The 24,713-nt window shown below is 44.2% G+C and overlaps 1 protein-coding gene across 17 annotated transcripts in view; it reads right to left on the reverse strand.

Moving 5' to 3' along the window:
- Positions 1-24,713, reverse strand: part of Asap1 (ArfGAP with SH3 domain, ankyrin repeat and PH domain 1) — a 299,561-nt gene that overhangs the window by 209,096 nt on the left and 65,752 nt on the right. For 10 of the 17 annotated variants that reach the window (XR_015624060.1, XR_015624059.1, XM_087557331.1 and 7 more), the window contains 1 exon segment: positions 18,310-18,436. The exons of 6 other annotated variants lie outside the window; for them this stretch is intronic. Coding sequence is in view for 9 of the 11 variants with exons in the window: in XM_087557331.1 (XP_087413457.1) it covers positions 18,310-18,436 (127 nt within the window). In the remaining 2 variants the exon portion in view is untranslated. 17 annotated transcript variants of the gene reach the window in all.

A 24,713-nucleotide genomic window follows, 5' to 3' on the forward strand; every position in this document is an offset into this window, starting at 1 on the left:
TATTTATTTTCTAAAAGTTTGATTTACAACTTTAAACTACCATCTGAACTCTGAATGAATAGTACATGTGTCAAGTAAGATTATAAAAAACATCAACTGATGAAAACTGGCAATTGGGTTGATATCCTGTGCCACAGCCACCTGTCTAGGAGTTCTTCTTACAGATAATCAATATAACACACTGCTCTTCCAGCACTGTCCCAGTATAACAAAATGAACTGAGTCCAAAGGGAACTCCTGTTGTATGTTATACATTTATATTGTCCACAATAATTAACAATAAATAAAAGGGGGCTGTATATAATCCTGTCAGAAAGTAAAAGTTGGTTATGTGTAGAAGTCAGTGAAAGAGTTAATTATGAAAATAAAATTAAAATACTAACAGCTGGATCATCCCAGTCAGCGTGTCTCACTGGCTGTCCCCCTGCACTACTGTAATAACCTTCCAACTTTCCTCTGTGGCCAGCTTGAAAACTCACCCATTCGCTAAGACAGTCTCTCTTCTAAGTTAGAGCAGAGAGCAGCCGGTGACACACCCTTTCTCCTACAATCCTGACTACATAAAAGGTGGTGGCAGAAGACAGTTCCTCATGGGAGCAGTCTTAGAGCCCACAGCTGCCATTTAAGTTCAGCATTTACCATGGGACAACAGAATGTAAAGAATTGGGTCCCACAAAAGTCTTTTAAAGACATATTCACTTTAGAAATGAAGAAAAGGCTCCAAGGGCTGAAATGGCTAGTCCTAGATCAGGACTAGGAAACAAAGGTCTAAGGAGCTCTTTATTTTGTCCTACACTTATTCACACAGAAGCACAGAACAAATAGCACTTTGACACTAAGGTACCTATTTACAGGGAATAGGAGTAAATAGGAGTAGAGGCCTAACCACAGAGAAGTTAAGCAACTTGCCCCAAATGGTATGTTGTGCTATGTGATAGCACATTCAACAGCTCCTACCTTAACCAGTGGCTGTGAGGTTTAAACGAGTGGGCTGAATTAACCACATTAAACAAGCATTCAATAAAAATTAGCTGCTACAATTAAAGTACTGAATATATATATAAATATATATATAAATTTATATATATATAAAACTTTATATATATATATATATAAACTTTATATATATAAAAATTCAACAAAGAAGACCCAGTAGCAACAACAATGAGAATGGCCCCCACAGGTTCCTATGTTTGAATGCTTGGTTCCCTGTTGGTGGAACTATTTGGGAAGGACTCAGAGAGGTGACCTTGTTGGAGGAGGTATCTTACTGGCAGTACCCACACCGTTAAAAGTTACCTAGTTCTCCCTCCGGCTGGATCAAGCTATAAGCTCTCTGCACAGTTTCAGTGTTACACCTGCCTGCTTTTTGTCATGCTCCCTACCATGAAGGTCATAGACTCTAACCTCTAGAACTTTAAGTCCTCAATTAAATGCTTTCTTTTATAACTTGGTCATGATATTTTATCACAGCAATAGAAAAGTAACTAAGATATCTTATCCATTTTTTATAAGTACCAAAACAATTCCGCCAAGGGGACTCAATGAGCTTATTGGTACAACTTACTGGTACTATGGGTAAGAGCAGTCTCATAGAAGCATGAACACTCCCAAAGCAAGTTCATGACTATAGAACTCTCACTGTAACATAGGTAACAAGTCTCCACAGTATCACACATGGAATCCAATGCCCCCCCCCCAAACAACCCAGTTAACCTTCCATAATCTAGCAGTTTCAGAGTCCCTGTGACCACATGTAATCGGGGACAGAATTATATACAGCTAGATGGTAGGTATACAGGGAGTGGGGAAGGGACTGAGATCAAGTGAGGGTCCAATGACTCTTCCCATACTCCGCTATGAGGAAACATCAAGAACCAACTAGCTCAGTCTTGAGGCTTTCTACAGCCACTCTAATGAAAAGGATGGCTGTATGCCAAAGGAAGATGGTTTATAACAAAACCTACATAGAACTTTTCAGTTCAGCTCCTAGGCTATAAAAGAAAATGTGCATCCTGTGCTACATCACCTCCTAACCACCTGACATGGCTGAGCCTGGTTTTCTGCAGCTCAGTGCTGAAGCTCCCTACCACACCGTTGACTCTTGCGGAGAGCCATCAGACTCTGGCTAGGTTAGTTTGCTGCTCCAAGAGATCATAAACCGCATAAGAGTTCATTCCTGGGCTGGAGAGATGGCTCAGCGGTTAAGAGCACCCAACTGCTCTTCCAGTGGTCCTGAGTTCAATTCCCAGCAACCACATGGTGGCTCACAACCATCTGTAAAGAGATCCAATTCCCTCTTCTGGTGTATCTGAAGACAGCTACAGTGTACTTATAATAAATGAATAAATAAATCTTTAAAAAAAAAAAAGAGTTCATTCCTTGGCCATACCCCCGACGGCAGCTGTTGCTGAGCTCTTACTACAGAACAGGTGATTCAAAATCGAAGCTGATGGTTCACATTCAAAATTGCAAGGCTGGAGTTGGAAATGCACTCTAGGCGGTACAGTGTTCACCTACCACGCATGGAGCTCTGGGTTGAACCCCCAACATTTCATAAAAACCAGTGTAGCTGCACACACCTTAATCCCAGTTGGAGATGGTGGCAGAAGGATCAAGGGAACCCTTGGCTACAGAGCAAGCTCAGGCTCAGCACAGGATACACAAGGACCTTTCTAAGGAAAAGAAAACCACAAGGCAGGGACAGAATGATGGAAACACCTGCACATTACTAAGTGCCTTACCACCCTATCCATCTGTGTGAGCTGAAAATCAGTCAAGAAGAGTACATCTGACGAGATGGCAGGCTGTAAGTCTCAAGCTCGAGGATGCCTCAGAAGGCTGGACACATTCTAGTGCAGCAACTCTCCTTTAGAGGAGACACTAAATCTCTGCCTGTTAAGCTACTTCACCTAGACTCAGCAACCTACCAGCACCCACTCATCCTTGGGAGAATGAGTTGACTTCTTTAAACTATCATTTCTTCAGTAAGACAATACACACAAAGGTTCTTTGTAACTGAACATGTCACATAAAAGCGCTAGAAACCTTTAAAGCAAACAACAACGACAATAAACCAAACCAAGCCACATGCCACAGATCGGGGCAAGTAATTCTGTGCCTTGTGGTGAATAAGTAGTTATGGGTGAGCAAACTCAAGCAGTAGTTTTGAGCAGATCAACAGACGCAATGAAGGGACTAAGACAAAAAGGGGATCAGGAATGGGTGGGAACCAATATAAAACATAAATTCAATATGGTGTCGCTTCTTTTTTGCTTGGGAAGTTCCATCTCACTGGCTTTTAGAACTTTTTCATAGAGCTTTGTGTGTGACAAACACACACACAGACACACAGACACACACACACACACACACACTCTCTCTCTCTCTCTCTCTCTCTCTCTCTCTCATAAAATCAATCTCAAGGCTCAAAAACAAGACCGATCACTTAAAACATGGAATATACACTGGTGATCAGTAAGTGGTTAAACCAATGTCAGTACTAACTTCAGGAGCTTTAGTCTGCTCTGTGCCCCTAAGGTCAGCAGTCAGTGGTTGTGAATTCAGGGCTGAGGAACAGTCTCAGTGATCTGGAAAATTAGGCAGTTGACCTTATGACCTCTAAAGACTCCCTCTAGCCCTATAATTCCAAGGCTGAATTATTTCTCCACAACTCAGAACATCCACCTAACACTGTCTCAGTTTTTCCAGACCCTCCCACTATGCTCAGGGCTCACAACCAGCAGAGGGGGGGGGAGGGAGGGGGGAGGAAGGGAGGGAAGGGGGGAGGGAGCGATCGCCCGTGTACGTGTTTCATTTATTCATTCAAATGCTGTTTTCAACTGTGTGTCAGGCTTTGGAGACAAACAGGAATAGTAAAAATCTTCTTGAAACAGTAACTGGATAGACCTGGGAATAAAAACTCAATCTAGTGGGTCCACAAGAGAAAGACCTAGAGACACTACTTAGAGAAAGGAGAGTGCTCTCCCACACAGCTGTGAGGAAGAATGGGTTTGTGTACAGCAAAAGGTTACTTCCCAGGGAATGAAAAGCTACCAAGTCCTGTGAGGCAGAGGACAGACTAATAGCAATTTAGTGAACAAAGAGTCAAAAAAGGTAGGCCCTAGGGAAGTAAGGACAGCAGCTTCATCAATAGACACACATTAATCTACACTGGGTAACAATTTCTGCTGGGTGGGGAGCCCCTCCTCAATGCAGTCTTCAGAGTAGAAGCATTCTAGAAGAAAGAGTAGAAGTAGAAATTAATGATCTCATTAGTAAGGGTTTCTGGCATTCATACTCTTGTACCTGGTTCATAAAATACATGTGGGCATATATTTAAACTATGAAGTTAAAACATTTTTCATATCTACTTTTGTAACCTTCTATGATATGTAAGGCAGCAATATGCTATCAGAGAGTCAAAAGACCTGGTTTAACCTCAGCTCTACCATATAAGACTTGGACAGACTAATCTTTTCTAAGCAGCGATTTTCTCCTTATACAATATAAAGGACTGTTAGGTATTTACAGAAAGAACTTAACACAGCATTAAGTTCCAAAGAAAAGCTTAATAAACACTGGCTATTAAGAAATAACAGTTCCTGAAGACTGGAGGCTGTTCAATCATTTTGATGATTTGATGCCAAAAACTTTCAGACCAAAGAAATGCTACCTGCTTTACTTTCCCTTTGGGGATAAGAGTTAATGGTTGTTTGTGTTTTAGAGTTAATCTGTATTTAATGTGACTTTTATCACGATGTGTAACAGGGTCTAACAGATCAAATTAAGTCACTCAGTCAAGTGACATCCTGTGTTGCAGCAGAAAGTAAAATGGATACTAACCTCCCACCAGACTGCTCCAGAGGGGAGCAGACATAGAACAACAGGAAGTTTGACTGGGTACAGGCAGATGTCCACCTTGTTCCCCAAGTGTCAGTATCAACAGTCAATTCATGCTTATTCCCAGTTAAGCCCACATCAAACACCCACAGTGTCTAGGCACACAGCGTGCTTGCCTGAGCAACAACTGTGGAACCCTGGGTGGGAAGCTGCAGAGAGGTGAAGAACAGAGACTGGGAGATTTGAAAGTCTGACAATCTTAGGTTCCATCTTGGTTCTTTCCCTTCATGATGTAGCTGGAGAAAGGAAGCTGCCCACTGCTAAGCTTCCGGTCACTCACCATCTGAAAAATTAATGAAGCTCACTCATCATCTGAAAAGTTCATAAGTTTTTAATACAGATTTGTGATTTGCATCTCTGCAAGTCTATTTCCACAACCGTTGAAAATTACCAGAGGAGGCTTATAGATTAATTAGTGCGGCATCTTTAGCTTACCATTCATTTCAGTGTTAGATACACACTTATGTCATAAGGCTCTTTCATGGATGACTGGCTTGGCGAACTTTAAGAAAAGTTCTGACATCAAGAAGGAAGACAGGAAAGGCATTTGTTTATGAAGTTATTTGTTGCAAATAGAAATAGAGAGGCTACAGGATCCCAGAATCAAAAAGGAGCCAGTCCCAGGGAGCTTTGCATTGGTTTCTATGTGCTTGGTGCTGAGACGCTTGGCGGCACTCTGGAATGCCAACACTTAGAGGTAGAGGAAGAAGGATGAAGTTCAAGGTCTGAGGCCAGCCTGGCCTACATGAGACATCTCAAAAAAGAACAAACAAACCTAGGTGTGGAACTGACTCCCAACAAGAGTGTGCCTTGACTTACAGATATGCCCTTTAGTTGATACCCCACCAGGAAAGGTGCTCCTGAAAACACACTCACAGAGGGGCCTGACATTTTCAGAGGCCATGTCAGACTTAAGAGTGGTTCTCTGAAATGTTTGGAATGAAGAGTGTACCCTCTGTAAAAACACCCCAAATGCTGCAAACTCAAATGTTACCAATTCACCTGACAAGGTGAAGCCAGTCTTGTATCCAAGAGCCAAGGCTCAAGAACAAAATCTGAATTGCAATTTGGCTTAAACAGAAAAACAAAACAAAAAATACTGGGTCAGCCTTCAGAAAGACCCATTAAAGTAACCTTAGTTCCCTTCAGTTATGTTTCTCCTCCTGGAAATGCTGCCAAGTCTATAAGCCCTGCCCCCAGGCCCACCCCTTACTTTCACTGAATGGAAGTGATGTCTCAGAACAAGTGGGACTGCAGAAGGCACTCACTGCACGGTTGTGGTACAGGTGTTTCTTCAAGGGTTTACATACTGGAACCCTGGTCCTTGGCATAGTGATGCTGAAGTGACAGAACTTACAGGTTCTGTCCTTGAAGAGGATTGTCCCAGGACCCTGAGCTCATTCTCATGAGACTGTACCTGGCCATTCTCTTTGACTTCTGCCAATCTGATCTCTCTTCTTCCTGCCCACTCTGATGCCATCCACTTTCAGTCTTCACCAGAGCCACGTTGATGTGGCACCATATGCTTCACTTCTAGAACTATGAGCTTAATAAATCTTTTTCCTGCTTAAAGATAACCTGGCCCCTGGTGAAGCTCACCTAGTACTTACTGAACCCATGCAAGGTACTCGGTTCAATCCCTACAAATGCAGCCTCATGTACTTTACTTTAGTAGCAAGAAATGATTTAATATTGAGTTTTCAGCCAGAGAAATGTCTTGTTGATTTAATAATCAGAAGCAAAAATGTTTAGACAGCAAGGCAGATCCACTCCTTATTGTCCATGCAGAAGAGCCAGAGAGTTAATTTGTTTGGAAAACATCAGTTCCTTCATTAGTCCCTTTCACTCCATCTCTGAACTGCTTCCTCCTAAAAATAACTGATGTTAACTGTCTAGATTTCAACACCTCCCATTCAGCTTAAAGAAATCATGCCTTCATTTTCCACTCCCAGACACCAGAGTGTGCAAGTGTGTGTTATGTTAATGCTGTGTATGTACGTCACGTAGCATGTATGAATGTGTATGTGCGTGTGTGTTTCCACTAAGAAGAATGCTGAGCATGCTCTCTGAGTTACTGGCACTCTGCTGCGATACCACTAACAACAAGCAAGGTGGGTTGGCAAATGGGATCAGGTTAGGGCCATGGAACCCAGACTGGATCACTGTCTCCATCAAGTCCTGGATGATCCGAGGAGGGCTGGGAAATAGCAATCCCAAGATCCCCAGAACAGAGCTAGCACTTGGAAAGTGACTGGTGGGACAGCACGATTAATTTAGACAAAGTGTCACACATCAAATTTAGCATGATATTCAAATTGGCTGTGCACAACCTTCAAAAACTCTGAAGGCGCCATGCAATCAGTAGACATGGCCCTCTGAAGGCACCATGCAATCGGTAGACACAGCCCTGGTCCAAAGAAGAAGATTTGGCTGCATTCAGAAACCTTTATCTGCTTTCACAAATTAGAAATCAAATGATCACTGCTATAATTTTAACCAGATATCTGAGTGCCAACAAGGTTTAAAAAGGGGCTTGGGGGAGTGTCACTAGACCTGAGGTATATGTGATCTTTTAAAAGTAATGCTAGTAGGTCATGCCCTAGGAGAATCTAGTACTGCCACTTTTCTAAACCAGTATCGTTTCTAATTTCATTAATACATAAGTACAGCTCTCACCCCTCATCAAAAAAACCTTCTTTTGGCAGCAGATAGAAACCGAAAGCTACAACCAGTCAAAATGCAGAGCACAACGGACTGTGGAGTGCCAGCCCGATGGATACAATAATAACATTACCCCTACATTTAAAGTCCAGGGAACACACAGAAAAGGGAGTGGGAAGACTGCAAGGGCTGGAGGATCAGGGTATCTTATATGAGAGTGTATGGTCTATAGGACAGTGAAGTTACAGTCATATTGTTGGGACAATATAGCTGCCTAAACATGACGTGAATGATGACAACCACAGCTGACAAGCCAAAGTGCATGGGCAAGCTCATGAGGTCCCACTCTTAGGTGAAGAACTACAGACAACAAATTACTACTGAGTGATGAGTATCTGTCTTCCTCAGGGACGAGGCCCCCAACCACAGTCAGCCCTAAACACACCGATAAAAGCAACACTAAGTGGGCTTAACAGGCTGTATTTATTCACATATACACATGGGACAATAAAATAACAAGAGAAAAATGTAATAAGAATGGCTAGAAGAAAGGATAAAGACAAATATGAACGTGAGCTAAAAAAACAAAAAACCACTGCATTTCATCAGTCCATCATGAACAAGGCATGACTACCCAATCCATTTATTGCCCCAGGAATATTAAAACAACAACAGCAGCAACAAATAAGCAAGTGAACCTCAACAGCTTGATGTAGCAAAGGCCCACTTTCTATTGGCTCTATTTCACATGGCTAACACACACATGGCACTTTAAGATGAGTCTGAGGGAGAAAGGGCATGAACTAGCCAAATCATCTAAGCCATAAAACAGTGTCTAGGAGCCACTCAAAGTGCTGAGGTAAGTAGAGGATATCTGCCGAATGACTAACACAATGCCCACGGCAGACTAGATGCTTAATTGTAGTGGTTTTGTTTGTGAATCTGATTTTGTTCCAATGCTTACATATAAAATGCAGAAGCCTTGGGGCAGCGACAGTGTTATTTGACTTGGCACTGTTCCATGTTCTGGGAGGCAGTGCGCTTACTTGCTTTGCTGTGAAAAATATTACTATTATTAAAGCAGGAGCAGCTGCTGGGCCAGCAGTGAGCAGCTCTTTTGATTTGCACTCTGTGGAAATAAGGAGTATCTAATTTTATGTAAATGCTACTAATGTGAATAAACATCACAAGAAAAAGGAAATGAAATTCATGAAAAAAGAAATGATTAATGGAATATAAAAGAAGCCCCCACCCCCATATCTTAAAAAAAAAAAAAGTAGATTTTCTTATTTCTACTGTGTAACTGGGCCGTGAAGAAGCCCTTCCATGGAAGCAAAGCCATTAGTCCTTGTTTATTCTTCTCTGTCTTGGTTACTTCACGTTGGGAGAAAGCCGATCAAGCAAGCAGAAACTTTGCTCTGCCCAGCCTTCCACCCATCCTGGGTAACTATAGAAAGATTACTGAAAGAACACCATGGCATCACTTTGGATTTGATTGCTGGTCTTTCTTGACCACGTCAGCAAAGCTAAAACTGGGCAGTACAGCCCTCTAACCACAGCCTTCATGTATCCCAAGTGAATAGAGTAGAAGGGTCAATGAGAGGTAAGACTTGCAGAGCAAAGTAGAGAAAAACTACTATCTTCCAAGTGTCACAGGGTACAAGGCACTTTACCTACCTTCCATTAATTACTAGTTCTCCTGACACAAGGCCCTGCTGTCTCCATTCAACTCTTACTTAAATAAAAACATAGAGAGGAGGCCAGGAAACCTGGATCTCTGCTTTGCTGTGTCAGCTGTACGATGGGGGTGGGGAGGTGCTCCTGGCCTCTTCCCATTCTTTAAGGACCATCATGAAAGGTCGAGATTGTCACCCTGAACAACCATCCTACCCGAAGCTGACCAAACCAGAGATAATCCACTGTTCTAAGCTAGGCCAATCTGCACTTCCCCATGTAATGTGCTTTTCCCACAGTTGGGCACAAAGATAACTGAGTCTTTCTAACAAATCCAAATGCTGTTTAACTAGTTCTATTTGTGTTTTCCATTGCTTTATACAAGTGCCTATGAGGGATGGGTAGAGACTTGAAATTTACAAAAAGGCTAGACGCACCTTTGTTTTTTGGGCCCCAGCAACCTTCTCCACAAAATGACTGGATGATCTCTAGTTATTTTCCTAGCTATTTCATGAGCTCATAACATAAAAAAAATTATCACCATACTTATTACAGTCCACTGCATGCCTGGTTTGTTCACTAGGGCTGTCCTAGCCGAAACCCCTGGGGCACAGATGTTACAGAATACAAGGTATTGTTACCAGTTACTATGTTAATAACAGAGTCCAGAAGAGCTTATATTTTCCTCACATCTGGCAGGAGAAGAAATGGTCTCCATTAATGTAGCCAACTCTTTGCTTTCTGCAATAGTTGGAACCAAATTCTAACTGTTTTGTGGTTCTTACCTCCCTGAGCCATAAGGCTCTGATTTTGTTTTCCTAGCTTCTGGGTGGCTAAATTGGGTACTGTCTTATCAAAGGGACACATATTCCAGTTCTTTGGGGGAAAATTATACCGTAGCCTCAGCATTAAAATTCAGTTCTTATGTAACTGACCGCAAACAGCACCGTGGCATGGGGCTGCTCAGTGCCCAGGCCCAGGAAGAGTCCACTGTGAACTCATACATTTACTTAAAACAAGTAGAGTCATATGGCTCTTAAGCCAAGCCACCCCTACTCCAGATACAATTAAAATTATTTTACTGAGATGACAGCAACTCCATGTCTTGACGAAACAGAAAGAAACTCTAAAGCTCCTGCCTCCAAACCAAAACAGAATCACTTGTGGTCTCAGTGCTTCAAGCTATAATCAGCAAAGCACACTGTACTCCAGGGAGGACCAAGGCATATGTGCCTCCCCCAAGAATGGACAAAATCAAGTATCTGCGTTCATTAGATAACAAAACAGCTCATTATCCCAAACTCCAACATCAGTGTGGCCCAGAATTTGATGCATCAATGAAGGGACCCTGCGGATATGTGGAAGTAAACAAATTAGTGATGACTGGCAACACTAGGGCCACAAGGCTGCACAGGGAACCCAACGAGCCAGTCTGAGTCAGAGGGCAACACCAAGCACTGGGCCCCTCACTAAGGGGTAAGAATACAGGCACACTGAGCGACAACTTATTTCAGCTCAAAATGGCTATAACCATGAGCCACAAATGGTCCAAATCTTTAGTTCTACCCTGGTCCCATCTGTGCTGCCACACCCCAGATCCTTGAGGCACAGAGTCAGCACTGTCACCTGACCTCTTTACCACCTCTATCAACTGTCATCCTGGTGCCACACCAGCAATACAATGCACCCATAGGAAATAGCAACAGTCCCGAGGATAAGAGCCATGGCCACGCACTTTACATACACTGACTCACTCTTCCCGTAAGGAAATAAGAGACAGAGAAAGCTTCAGTGACTTGACCAACAAACATTCTGGAAATCAAAGAGCTGACGTTATCCTGGCAGAGTGTCACCTCCATCAATCCATTGGTAAACTCTCCGTCTGGTTACTTACCTACTAAGGAATGTGTAATGACAATTCTGGAATTTTGGTTTCTTTAAAAACACAAACATATTGTCAGAATATTTTTTTTAAATCCCAGGTATTCAATATAGAGCCTCTTCAGACTGTCCACAGCAGCTGACTAAGATTTGCCTCATGCTCTAGCAGGGGCATGATTTTGCCAGCTGCAAATAGTTTCTGCAACTGTGTGGATTCTGGGGACTTTTCAGAGAATATATAAATGTTAGAGCCCTGAAAGGTTTAGTTGGTTGATGAGTAGTTGTTGTTGGTAGTGGTTAGTTAAGTAGGCAGAGGAGGAGGCAGAGGAAGGAAGAAAGAAGATAAAAGAAAAAAATGAGATATCCTGATGGCAAACACCAAACTTGCCCCAAGGAACTCACCACCTCCAATCAGCAGGAAATAGTCTAATAACATTACTTCTTTCCCTTATCCCTTTCCCCCTCTTCTATCTAGTGTTAGGGGGATGAAAGGTTGGAAAAGCGTGGGGAAGGGTGGAAGAAAAAAAGAACCCAGAAAGTAGCAAAAGACCAGCTACAGGAAGTTAGGGCCTCTCCCTGGCCTCCTTCCCCATGGGAGGAACACTGACTATAAAGGTGATGAGTGCCTCCTGGGCATTACCTCCTTTTCTGTTCAAAAGGATACGATTTATCAAATGAGGAAAGACTTCAGTACTATCACCAGCCCCATCACTTACTCATCGTTAAGTAACCTGGGTAAGAATGGATATACCAGGAAATCCTCAAATGACTAGGTGATGTATATGGAAACCAACACTCAAAGACCCCACACACAAGGCACTTTGCAAATGCCTAGACAGTCTGAACATCTGACACAACTGGCTTTTGATGGAAGCCTCTTAACCCAGAATTAAATGTGCCATGGCCTCACATAACATGGTTTTTTAGAGACCATCACTTAACATGGTGAATGGTATGTGCAAAATGAGCTTCCTAACTTCAGGCTTATTTCAGGCTTTCTCTCTAGAAGTGCTAGAGACTAGTGCTGGAGAAGACTCCCCCAGCAAAGCACAAAGGAGTCAAAAGCCCTGAATCCAAACCCTTGCCTAACTAAGTTCCTCATCTTTAGACCTCAGTCTCCACACTGAAAGTAACAGGACTGACAAAAACCTGTGTGAGTCCCCATAACTCATCAGCTTTACTCCAAAGCTTTTATACAGAGGTCCAAGTGTTTGCTAGTGAACAGTAAGCTGAGTAAGATTAACTCCACGTTTAGGCTGCTGGAACTGGCAATCCAAGCACAGGATCAGTGAAAGATTATCAGCACCAGAATACCAGCCTGATGAGTTAAGAGTCCAAACCAAGTGCACAATAGCATGAGAGTTGCTCATAATTACTAGGACGGATGTCCACCAACCTTTCTGTAACACTGCAACTGGTTATTGGATATTCAACATGGCTTTCAACGAGCCTCTTGGGTTTAGAGTCTCCACACTGCCAACACCTCAAACTGGATATTACTCAAGTTCCCTTTTAACTCAACTATATAGAGTGATTCCTTAGCCACTGTATATATAGTATACCCTGTAAACCAGGAGGCAGTAGATGGCCAGGCAGCTCAAGAGCAGACAAGCTCTAAGAAGCCTACTGCGGCTACAACTTCTGGTTGCAGTTCTTCAGCCAGAGCTGTGAAGGTTCACAGGCAAAAGGCTGGCCAACAGTTCCAGGGTAAATATGGCAGGATAGAAGTAAAAGTCATGTTTTTTTTTTTTTTTAACTGATCAACAGTACAGAGGAACACTATTGGCAGTCCCATGTATGACCATAATGAAGGGACATTTAGGGACAGGTCTAAGCAGACTAAAGCAATTGGCTTCCTTTCTTTCCTAGATTTCCTCCCTTCTCTAGATTTTATTTATAAACTATGAAATATATAGAAAATAAATCTGGTTTTAAGTTCATATATTGTGTATTCAAAGTCCAAGTCTGTTGCCTACCCTACCAGGGAATCTTAGACATTTAGCCTCCGAGCTTTTACACATGTGTGAAAGGATAATACTAAGAACACCAGTGAATTGGCCTTTTAGTATGTGAAGAGGAAAACAATGTTTTTAAAGTAACAAAGATGTTTATGAGGGTTTATGGCATTAGTGTGGAATACTGGGCTGACGGATCCACACCTTGCTGGAGGGAGCTTGAATCTGGAATACAAGGTAAGCTGCATTCCCTGTTTCTGTAAGCAAACAGTCATTGACCTTTGCTAGGTTCTGAGAAAACATACCCTAATTACTCCCAGACGGATCAGAGGCTTTGGCTCCAGAGCCTAGACTTGTACAAAGGATACTGTATCACAGGGAGGATTGTCTTTTTTGGTTTATCTTCAAGAGGTCAGGAACAGACCCAAATACATTTTCTCTACTTGAGGGAAAATGGCCCACAGGGACTTTATCTAAACCCCCCAGAGAAGGGCTTTGCCGATGTTTTTGTCTAAAACTACATATTTTTTTTTGAAGGTGACTGACTAGTTCTTGAATACATTAAGACCTGGCTTTAGAATTCCTAGGTGTGAGAGTCCACAGATCAGCATTAGAAACCTAATCTTACTTATCAAAGGCTAGATTTGCAGACATCAACAAGAAAGACAAAGCTCAATATTGTGATCAAAACTTCAAAGAGTAGAGCAATGCTTACAGAGGAAATCTGACTGGCGTGCAAGACTATTCTACCATTGATACTCTAAGTCTCAAGTTCATTTCTGACTGGCTGTGAACCAAATACACACACACATACACATGAAATATATAGTTATCTATAAAATGGGACTATTAACAGTAATAGGACAAATATTAAATAATAGTATGTATACATGGGGGGGGGCACTAGAGAGCTGTCTCATTGGTTAAGAGCACTGGCTACTCTTGCAAAAGACCTGGGTTGGTTCCGAGCATCCCTATGGTGACTCACTTTCCTCTGTAACTTTAGGTCCAGGCGATCAGAGGCCCTCTTCAGGCTTCTTCAGGCAACAGATGCAAACATGGTGTACAATATACACATGCAGGCAATCACTGATAATTATATATATACATACATATATATATATATATATATATATACATACACACACATATTAGCATATAGCAGGAATATCAATAGTTAACATTTGTTGTTACTGTTAATATCAAAGAGACCTCCGGTAACCTTTGATCAAATGATTCTACGCCTTCGAAAACACGTCTCCAAGCCAAAACCACACTGGCATCCAGCTACCTTAGAAAGGCTTTCAGAGGGCACCTTGCAGACACAGTTACTCATCTCCAATCCCCAAGCCTAATAGTATAATGCTTTTGATGGTGTGTGCATTGACTGGATGGCAGATTGCAGTATTTATATTGCTGTCATGAGTGTTCTATATTAATTCTCCCATCTATGAACTTAACCTTTCAGTCCTACTAAGAGTTATTTTTTTTCCCTTCAACATCACAAGCTTCCAAATAATCACCCCAGTACCCCAGCAGGGCTTGGCAACTGGGACTGCCACACAGATGCTCCTTGAAGATGTGTTAAGCAGATGCTGCTCAAAGGTAACTTATGTAAGTGTTCACATTTCCGTCTGAAACCCTTTGAAGAAACCATTATACTTAAATCATTATTAAGAATTACCTGGAACATGGGCAGGAGGAAAAGCTAAACTTCTAAGGACCTCAGACACCTCTTCGTGAGATCAAAACTGTGTTATGTGACAAAAGTGAAGCCTCATCTATGCACTACAAAGTCATGAAATATGACTTTACGGACATTTAGAATGTGCATTTTAACGTGGTAACTGTGTAAAGAATTCCCTAACTCCTTTATTTACTAATGAAACCTCAGAGAAAAGTCTCAGTAAGTGGAGGTAAGAGCTGTCCTTTTCCCTTCATACAGGTCTATGTATAGACTTTACCCAGAGGACACATGTACTACACAACTGACTACAAGTGACTGTGTATCCCATGTGCCTAAAACTGGCCTTATTTGTAGCTGAAGCTAAAGAATTGAGCAAATATTATCTCCATCAGCACCAAAGTAAAACGCTGACAATAACCAGTAACCTTGATGAATATGTGTTTTCCCTTTACCTGAGGCCCTAAGTATTGGCCACTCCTAGTCTTTAAAGGGAGAACGTATCCCAGTGTCTTGATCCATATTACTACAATGCCTGCTTGCTTCTTTCTCAAGAAACCCTTGTCTTCTAGCCACTTACCCATAGCTTCTAAAGGGTCACAAGCAGTGCAGCATATACCAGTACACTCTGGTTCCTGAATAAGCAAAGTATTGGCTTTGTGCTTGGAAAACACTTACAGGCCAGGATGAAACCTTAGCTGGATCCCAGCTGATCCATTCCTGCCTCTCAAAGGCAGCCACTTGTGTCCCAGCCAAACCATTACTCTCTGAACCATATGTGTCCCTCAGCCCTAACAGGCAAGCCTTGAAGTAAGCTTTTAGCCTCTTCTTTTCATGTATATCTGATTCATTTCCCAAAGTGCATGTCCCAAGGGGCTTTAACTATAAACAACAGCATCTGCTCCCCATGGTGTACTGTTTGACAGGGAGACACAACGAAAGGGGAAAGTGTTAACCCCAAATTAATCAATTTGGTGTTGGAAGCTTGGCACTCTTAACAGGTTTTTGGTTGAGCCTCATGTGTGCTAATTGGTAATATAAACAGCAAAGTCACAAATGAACAGGAAATTCTTAAGTACCAGAACTCGGAAAAGACCTGCTTCCACACAGAAGTCCAAGCTACCCAGATTACTCCCTATTCTAGAGTCTCCACATCACAAAATAAACAAACAAACCAACAAACAAACAAAACAAACTACCCAAAAAATTCTAAGAACAACCACAAAATAACACAAGCCAAATTCTTGCAATTTCCAAATCTCTCACTTGTGAAGCATATACAAACAACATTTCCTGATATTCACAAAGTTTTCCTTTTATTCTGGAGCAGTAAATTGCACCCCCTATACACACAGATACTACAAAAAAAATATTTTTTTTTTGAGTCAAGGTCTTCCTCGGTATCCTAGGCTGGGAACTCACAGCTCGGTCTCTGAGTGTTGGCATTATAGTGCATGCATGTCTAGTGCAGGTCCCATGCCCTAGCATTTTATGAAATAAGGTCTTGCTGTACAGCCCTGGCTAGTCTGGAATCCATTTGAAAGTCCAGGCTAACCTTAAGCTTGTGGAGAATCCTCCTGCCTCTGTTGACCAATTGCAAGATTACAGGTATGTCCCACTATACCCAGCCCATTTCTGAAGAGCCCGGTTATGATCCACTTAAGATGTACCTCCAGTTACTGGGATGTTTTAGAATCAGGAGTATATCAATGTATTCTAATATATCACTTTCGAACTTTCTAGACTGGTTCCAATTCTCTCAAGTTCAACGATCTATTCTTCTATCTAACTGTAAAACACACACACACACACACACACACACACACACACACACACACACGGGAAGGGGGCAGATGCTTATATGACATTAACTATTCAAAAAAGGTGCTTCCATTGCACAGATAGCCCCCACAAACAGCACCCCAAACACCGTATCATCTGCTGCACAAACAGCATACAGTAACACTATCTGAGTGTGCAGAAAGTTACAGTAACTGACAGCTCTATTAGCAGGCATGGAAGAAATGATCTGACAGAAAAATAACCCCACGGTCTGATCAATGTTAAACCCTTTAGAGGTATATCCAGTTAGAAATGGAAAAAGATGACCCTGCACTCCTAGATGAGCATGCTTCAGCTTCTTCCAACTATATGAAGGGCAGAATTCTTTTGAGGTTGAATGCCTGGCAACTCTGTTTAATGCCTGGTATTAACCATCAAGCAACTGACAGGTCACAGAGGGGAGGGGTACTCATTACCTCTGGCTTTCCAATACACCTAGTTAGGTAGTATTTCTCCATCCACTTAAACATTCATTTCCATCACTCAACAATGACTCCAGAGAAAACTCTAGAAGCAACCCTTACTGGAATAAAAGACTAGTTTATAGCACCTGGTAGGTGGGCAAGATGGGACACTAGAGACAACAAAATCTCCCACACCCAAACATTTCCATGCATCCAAATACCAGTTCTTCATACATTAGACAACTTGACTACCAAAGCCAGTTCCAGGCAGAACTTTAAGATTCCCTATATTACTGAAGGCTGGCCCTAGGGGCCCTAAATAAAAAAGGAGCTCCCTGAGCCTCAAATAAACCGAGTGCCTAATTCCCATGGGAAAACCCTCTTCCTGCCTATACTGTTGTGTTCAGCCTGATGGGAGTGATATTTTGTGCACTGAGAAATTGTGCTGAGTTTCTGGGAAATTGCCTTATTTTCGCCGATATGTCACAGGCTTTTATGTAGCCGTAAACATGTACTTACATGTTTCTCCTCACCCACCCCACACCAGCTAAAGATTTAAAAGAAATAGCTTTGCCCTTGCCCCTGCCCCTGGACATCCATCCATCCATCCTGATAGGCAGAGCAGTTCTTTCTGCAGCTTCTAGTCCCATCTACTAGTCAGATCAGCTCTGCAGACTGCATTGAGTGTCCTGCGGATCTGGTGCAGCAGAGCCTTGAGCCCTAGCCACTGGAGCAAGGGGAGCTGGGCGGGGACCTGTTTGTACAGACCTCTTTCCACTAGGCTTTTGCTCACTTTAGGCACAGGGGACTAGCAGTCACAGGCCCGGGGATGGCAACAGTCTCAACTGAAGTTCCCTTTTATTCCTTTGGGTTTTTCCACAAGCCCTTATCTCTACAGCTAAGCCTGCCTGGCCCCGCTGGGCTGCGGAGAAGTATATTCGCGGCCCATCTCCAAGTCTCTAGCTGGTGACCTTGGCCACGCAGCCTCGCCTTTCTGCCCTCGGTGGCCTGACGCCATGTACTTCGCGGGTTAGGAAAGGGTCACAATGATGTGGAAGCGCTGAGCAGACTGCCTGGCACCCAGACAGGGTGCAAGACAGAGAGGATCTATCTCTCCTCTACTCGCGTGTCCAGAGCTTGCTTAGTCCTTCCCCACTTCAGTCCCCCAGCTTTCAAGCCTGCAGGATCTGGGAAAGGGCGGCCAACCAGGATCACAGGGGCCGGGGGCTGCCGGAGGGGGTGTGGCTCCCCGAGTCCCCAGGCTCCCTAGGGCCCCAGCCCACCCAGTTGCCAGGCCGCCGCCTACCTCCTCCAGCAGCGTGACGGTGTTCCTGCAGTTGTGCAGCCGCGTGGTGAAGCTGGACGTGGTGGGCGAGTTGTAGTCCTCGGTGGTCTCGGCGATGAACTCGGACACGGAGATCTGGTCCGGCATCCTGCCGCGGGAGGGACGAGACACAAGCGGGGGCGGGCGTGAGTCACGGCGCAGGCTCCCGGGGCCGCCGGGCGGCTCATGAACGCCACGCGCGCAGCCCGACCCGCCGCGGCGCCCGGCCTGGCGCGCGAGGAGCGGAGCGGAGAGGAGCGGAGCGAGCGGCGCAGCGCCCTTCAAACTGCGAGCGGCGCGCGCAGGCTGCGGCCGGGGACGCGCCTCCCGGAGCGCACGCAAGGGGCGGCGGGGCGGGGCGGGACGGGGCGGGGCGGGGCGGAACGGACCGCTTGGCGGAGCTGAGGAGCGGCAAGGCCCGACTGACTGGGGAGCTCGCTCCCGCGGCGCGGCGGGCGGCGCGCCCGCGCCAGTCACGGGAACAAACACGGAAGTGCTCTGCGCACGCGCCGCGCCCGCCCCGCCCCTCTCCCCCGACACCTCCCGGCCCGCGCGCGGCCTCCACCTCGCAGCCGCCCGCGCTAGTGCTCGTGCCTGTGGGGCTCCGGAACCGCGCCCCACACACACACTCGGCCGCCCCCAGAGCGGTTACTTCAGCGAGCTGGTTACGCGAGCGTTTTTGCAAGAGAGGGACCAAAAAAAAAAAGAAGTTGTTCGTGTTCTTTTTTAGTCCCGAGTGGGTGCAGGAAGCGAGGCCCGGAAAACCGTCTCCCTCCTGCGCGGGCCGAGGAATGGGGGCGCAGCCCTGATGCCCTCTGAACGCCAATGCTGTGCCTTGTGCAGAGGAGACAGGAAGGGTTGTTTTAAAATACTTTCATCTGTCCATGTGCAATTGGGTTTTTCCTACCCCAGAGGACTGAGGATCAGGAGATGCAAAAAAAGTATTTTTCAGGTGCAAATGCTCTTCCCTGCTAAGCAGGAACTAAATTTCTTTGAGAAAAGTACCTATTCAGCCCTATCAAGATGTCTAGTGTTGTTAGTCCAAAATACCCGTTTAATTTCTCACCATTCACTGGAAGATATTGAGAACAGTACAACAAAAACCACCCTTGGGATTGGCCTATAGGAGCCGTTGAAAGCTTGTGGCTGGTTTCTGTGCAAGCTACTTTGGAAGGCGAGCACTGTGGCCCACTCAGACCTGCCTGCTTACCATCGGATATAGCTAGAGGTTGTGTTCACTGGCTTTTCTGTCCACGTGTGGCTCGGGGACCCACTGTAAGGACTTGTCTTTCATGGGGAACCGCAGGAAGGGGAAGATTGCATGTCAAAAGGAAATAGTTCGCCCCATAAACTGACAAGTTCTGAGATGAGGGATGTCAGCAAAGGCAACATTCCCGCTGTCTTGGAATTTGCTCTGCAGCAGAGGATCAAACCAATAGGCAATACAGAGAAGTAGGAGATATATGTATGAAAATGACAGAGCCATACATAAACCATGCTCAGAGAAGGTTCCGCCAAAATGAGCAGAAAAGAATGAATAAACCGCTTGGTACCCTCTTGGCTGAGAATCTTGGGCTGCCAATTGCCTCCCATGCAAGTAAAGACAGGGACACTCACTCAGGAGACTGAGTAAACGTTCATTGAGGGGGGGTTGCTTCCTGCATAGGAAAAATGGTTTAAAATGTGTGCTGTTTATCGCCCTGGCCTGGCCGAGTTGGGTCTGCACTGTGCATCTGTTGAAGTTCTTACCAGTGCTTTCTAATGCAGGGAAGTGTTTCAGCCTGCTAAATAAAGGAACTTGCTAAGGGAATGAGCACAAAGAGACACTTCCCTGGCAAAGTGTGAGAAAATGACCCTTAGAGACATTCCTATTAAAAACCAGCGAATAAAGAGGTAAACATAAAACAAGAGTACTTTCTTCCCTCAGAATTTTAAAAGTTTGCTTTGGGATACCTGGAGGGTGAAGCTCTCAGGGAGAAAATAGGCAGGAGGAGATTGGCAGCTGACCATCCAGGCCTGCAGGGACACTGGTTGCCATGGTTGCAAAATGTAGCTTTTGAGGTATGAACAACCCAGAAGGGAATCCAACCTCACTTCTCACAGCATCTAGAAAATTCTCTAAGTTGGAACAAATATGACCCTTATTAGCTTGGACTAATTAAGCTCCCTGAGCCTTGGTAATCTCATGCTCTCCCATAAAGTACCAAGAGCAAACCAGTAAACACTGGGACTTTCCTCCAAAAGCCAGTCTGGGTTTTGGTATTGGCAAGTACAGTATCTCTCCTCTCCCCCTTCCCCCAACCTTCAGAGCTGTCATCTAGTACCTGCCCCTTCTACTGGGCTGGTAACACTCCTCTGAATGGGTCATAAGTAGTAAATATGAATGAACTGTTGTTCAGAGCCTAGACTTAGTGAAAAAGTGTGTCTGTTTCCAGAGGCCCTGGATTCCAGAGCCTTCTCTAATACAGATACCTTGGGTTTGGGCGACATGACTTAAAATAAGAGGGTAGGTATGTCAAAAATGACCACACAGAGCCCTGCCAGCGGGAGCTGATTTCTGCGTACACCTGGCTCTGAAGATGAAAAGGTAAAGAGTATTACAGCAAGCTAAGCTCAGCAATAGTAAACAGCCAGGGATTTCTCTCCTGACTGAATTCACCAGAGAGCGCAAACCACCACCATCCAATGCTGTTTCAGTTTCCTCCGAAGATTATGTTATGTACCTGCTCCTCCCCTGCCTCCTCCAGCCAAGAGAGGAATATATGAACAATGCGATATTGTGCTCTGGTAAGTATATCCCTCCTTAGACTGCTCTGCAATTAGAATTTCAAAGCTTCGCACCTCAACCCACCATTTCTGGGGTTCATGGACCATAATCCTCTTTAAATTTGAGACCATGCCCTAGTGCAAACCATCTGTACCTCCCGTTCTCTCAAATACCCTGAACACCATTCCTGGATATCTAAAAGCAAATAGAGTCTGGCGTGGGCAAAGCTGAAAGGCTTGGTTTCTTTACAGGGAGCTACCCAGAAATACACACTTATCCTCTCCAAAGCCAGAAAAAACACGTGCACATAGACTCGAGCTTCTGTGAACTCAGCTTATATAAAGCAAGCACCATCCACACTGTCGTCATTATAATCCCCCTCAAAGACTGTTTATTACCCCAGGCCTCTCATTCTGCTAAGCACTGCTCCCAGCGGCAAGAGAGTCGTCCTGCAAGGGTGCTTTGTGTCCTTGAATTGAAGCACCAAGAGGTACAAGCTTGTTCTGGACAGCATTAGCAGGGCTGACCACTGTCACCTGGGAATTGACTCTGAGTCATATTTCCACTCACAAGCTTCACTCTCCCATCTACTATGGAACCAAAGGAGCTCGCTTGCAGGATGACTGACAGCGGTCCAAACTGGGAGAACTGGAGGTGGGTAGTCAAAGGTGCTCTCGAAGCCTGGAAACCCATTGCTACTCTGAGCCACAGCGTTAGCCAGCCACTGCACTCATCAAATCCCTTGTGGGACCAGCAAAGGAAAAATGCTTCAAGTTTCTGGAACTTGAGTTTCTCCACTCTGCCCCTGGCCTTGTTTTCTCGTGTGTAAAATCAGGGCAATCAGATTGTTAGTAGAAATGAGAAAAGATGCAGGTAAAGATGTTGACACAGAGTTTATTCTCTTTGAACGTCTCTTGTATGAAGCAGGACTATAAATGCATCTCCGTTCATTCCGCAACTCAGATATCTCTAAATTAGTTACCTGGAGGATGGGAGGAGGTAAGAGGGAGGAACGACTACACTCCCAGAATCTGGAATCCCGGATGTGGGAAGAAGTAGTCTTTGGAAGATTTGCTTATTCTTGTAAGAGGCCAGACTTCCTAGTGATCAGTCTAGATTTTGGAAGTTAAGTGAACAAGAAGGTCAAAGAGGATCAATTCCAGTCAGGATGGGAAACAATCATTGAGGGCCACCATGAGATGGCCCAGAGAGTTAAGTCCTTGCCACCAACTCTTGACAGCTTGGATTCAATCTGTGGAACCCACGGTAGGGGTAGAGAACAGCACTCTCAAATTGTCCTCTGACCGCGCACATACACAGCCACATATGTATCTAGACATACAGAAACACACAAATAATTTCTTAGAACCAAAGGTCAAACTAAAGAAGGATGTTTTAAGCCAGACAACTTCTAGGGGATATAACAAAGAATTCCATTCTCAGGAAGGAGCAATGATTTATGAGTGACTTTCAAATGTGAATGACTTGGGCTCACATCTCTGCCACACATCAGCTATCAGACCTTATTAAAGTGATTCACTTCTCTGAGTCTTGGTTTCCATAACTGTAAACACAGAAATGGGACACACACACACACACACACACACACACACACACACACACACACACAACCTGTATGTGGAGATAGAAATTCTGGTATTTCTAGCTTGTGTTCCCTTTTTGAACCCTTTTGGCAACTTCATATGCAAGTTTTAATTATCCAAAGTTTACCATGGAGAAAACCAAGACTGGAGTAAAGGTCAGGACCCTACTACCTAAGCACCCATCCCTAGCCAGGCACTGCACTAGTGCTCTGCATGTAGTGACTAAAACCTTCACTTAGTCCTAAGGAGCAGCCACAGTAACAGGAGCAGAAAAACAATGAACTCAAACTACAAGATTTTACTCTTGAGCCTTGTGGGCCTGCAAAATTGGTCTCTTTTACTGTATGGCCTTAGATAGTGATGCTATCCTGGATGCACTATTCCATCACAGGTACCTGAGGAAACCTTACGCAGTTCACTTGTTAACTCAGATCTGTTTTCTATCAGCTTAAAGAAATACTGCAGGGAGGGAAAGTCCTCCCCAGGCAACAGTGATGTGTCTAACTACGTGTGTTATTCTATTAGGCTCATGTTACCATATTCTCCCTGAAAGAAAGGCGGTTTTCTTCGCGTTCTTTCTACAAGTGTTTCCCAAGTGCACTTGTACAATTTCATGTAATATATTTCTAAAGCCTGTTCTATTTCTGATTGTGCTTAATTTAATTTAAACATGTCACATAAAACCGCTAGAGTGTTCTCAGCAAGAGCAGAACATGGTTTGTTTGGAGACAAAAAAAAACCCTTCTATTCTACCTTTCTGTTTCCTACTGTTCTCTCTAAAGGTGTTAGGAGAGAAAAAGCATGCAGAATACTCAGAACCCAAAGCTCAAAGCACGAGTATCAAGTGAATGAACGGAGGACTAGATTTCTGTCTTGCAAAAGAGGGCTTATGATCAACAACTACAATCCCACCGTGCACCTTGGGTTGCAGTCAGGATCCCATTTAACTTGGCAATTATGTACAGTGGGCAGAGGCTATTCCCAACTTACCTACAGGGGACACTGAAGCTCAAAGGTCACCCTGATGGATTCTGAAACAGGCCCTGGTGGTCAGCCAGTGTTCTGCAGGCCCTGGTGGTCAGCCACTGTTCCACAGAGTGATCAGAGACCGTGAGAGGTCCCAGAAGCCCAGGAAAATTCCCCTGCCACAGTTCACATGGGTTTCCCTCCTCTGTGAGTCCAGTTTCAAATGCAAGCTTGACTGGTGTTGAAAACAGTCCCTGTCTCTATTGATTAGGGATTAGTCTGCACATGAGTATTCTCAACAACAGCCGGATCCCTCTGTCATAAAACATAGAGCAATACTAGCTCAGTTCCAACAGACTTCAGATTCAGGTACACTGTAAACTTCCCACAGTGACAAGTAGCTCAGTAAATGTTAGGGCTTGGAGAGAACTCAGATCTTCCTATTGAGTTTCCTACACTACCAAGTTCCAGATTGTCAATGCCCAGGGAGCCCTGTCCTTCTCGGTCTCATCTATGTCCCTCAGGAATTAAAGAAAGGACAGGATCCTGGTGATGCAGGCTTGACATTGTATAAATAAGCACTGTCCCCTGAAACCTTCCTAAGAACATAGTGAGCTGGCACGTCTCTAGCTGTGAGAACTGGAGATACACAGTCTGCTCAAGGTCAACAGGTAATGAGTTGACTGATGCTTTTCAATCTGTCTGACTCCAAACCCTGCAGGTCTTTTTTCCCTACAGAAGGTTCTGCCTAGTACAGGTCCCTGCAGGCTTCCCATAAATGTGTTTTGAACTATACTGGTTCCTTTTATTTTTTTTTATGAGATACATCATTTCCAATATAAGCAAACCAACCTCCAGAGAAGAAAAATTGTGGTGTTTTATAGGATTCCTAAAATCTAACACTCTATAGAAGTCTGGGATCTTAAGCCTTTATTGTGTTTCTGCAAAAGAAACACAGCCCTGAAAAAAAAAATGGCGAGCTATTTATATGAGATCCCGGTTTCTTCTTATCTTGGGTGGACCGGTTTGGCTTTAACTTCAGCAGATAG

This window comes from Rattus norvegicus, chromosome 7, assembly GCF_021556685.1.
Source record: "Rattus norvegicus strain SHRSP/BbbUtx chromosome 7, alternate assembly SHRSP_T2T, whole genome shotgun sequence".
Taxonomy (NCBI): domain Eukaryota; kingdom Metazoa; phylum Chordata; class Mammalia; order Rodentia; family Muridae; genus Rattus; species Rattus norvegicus.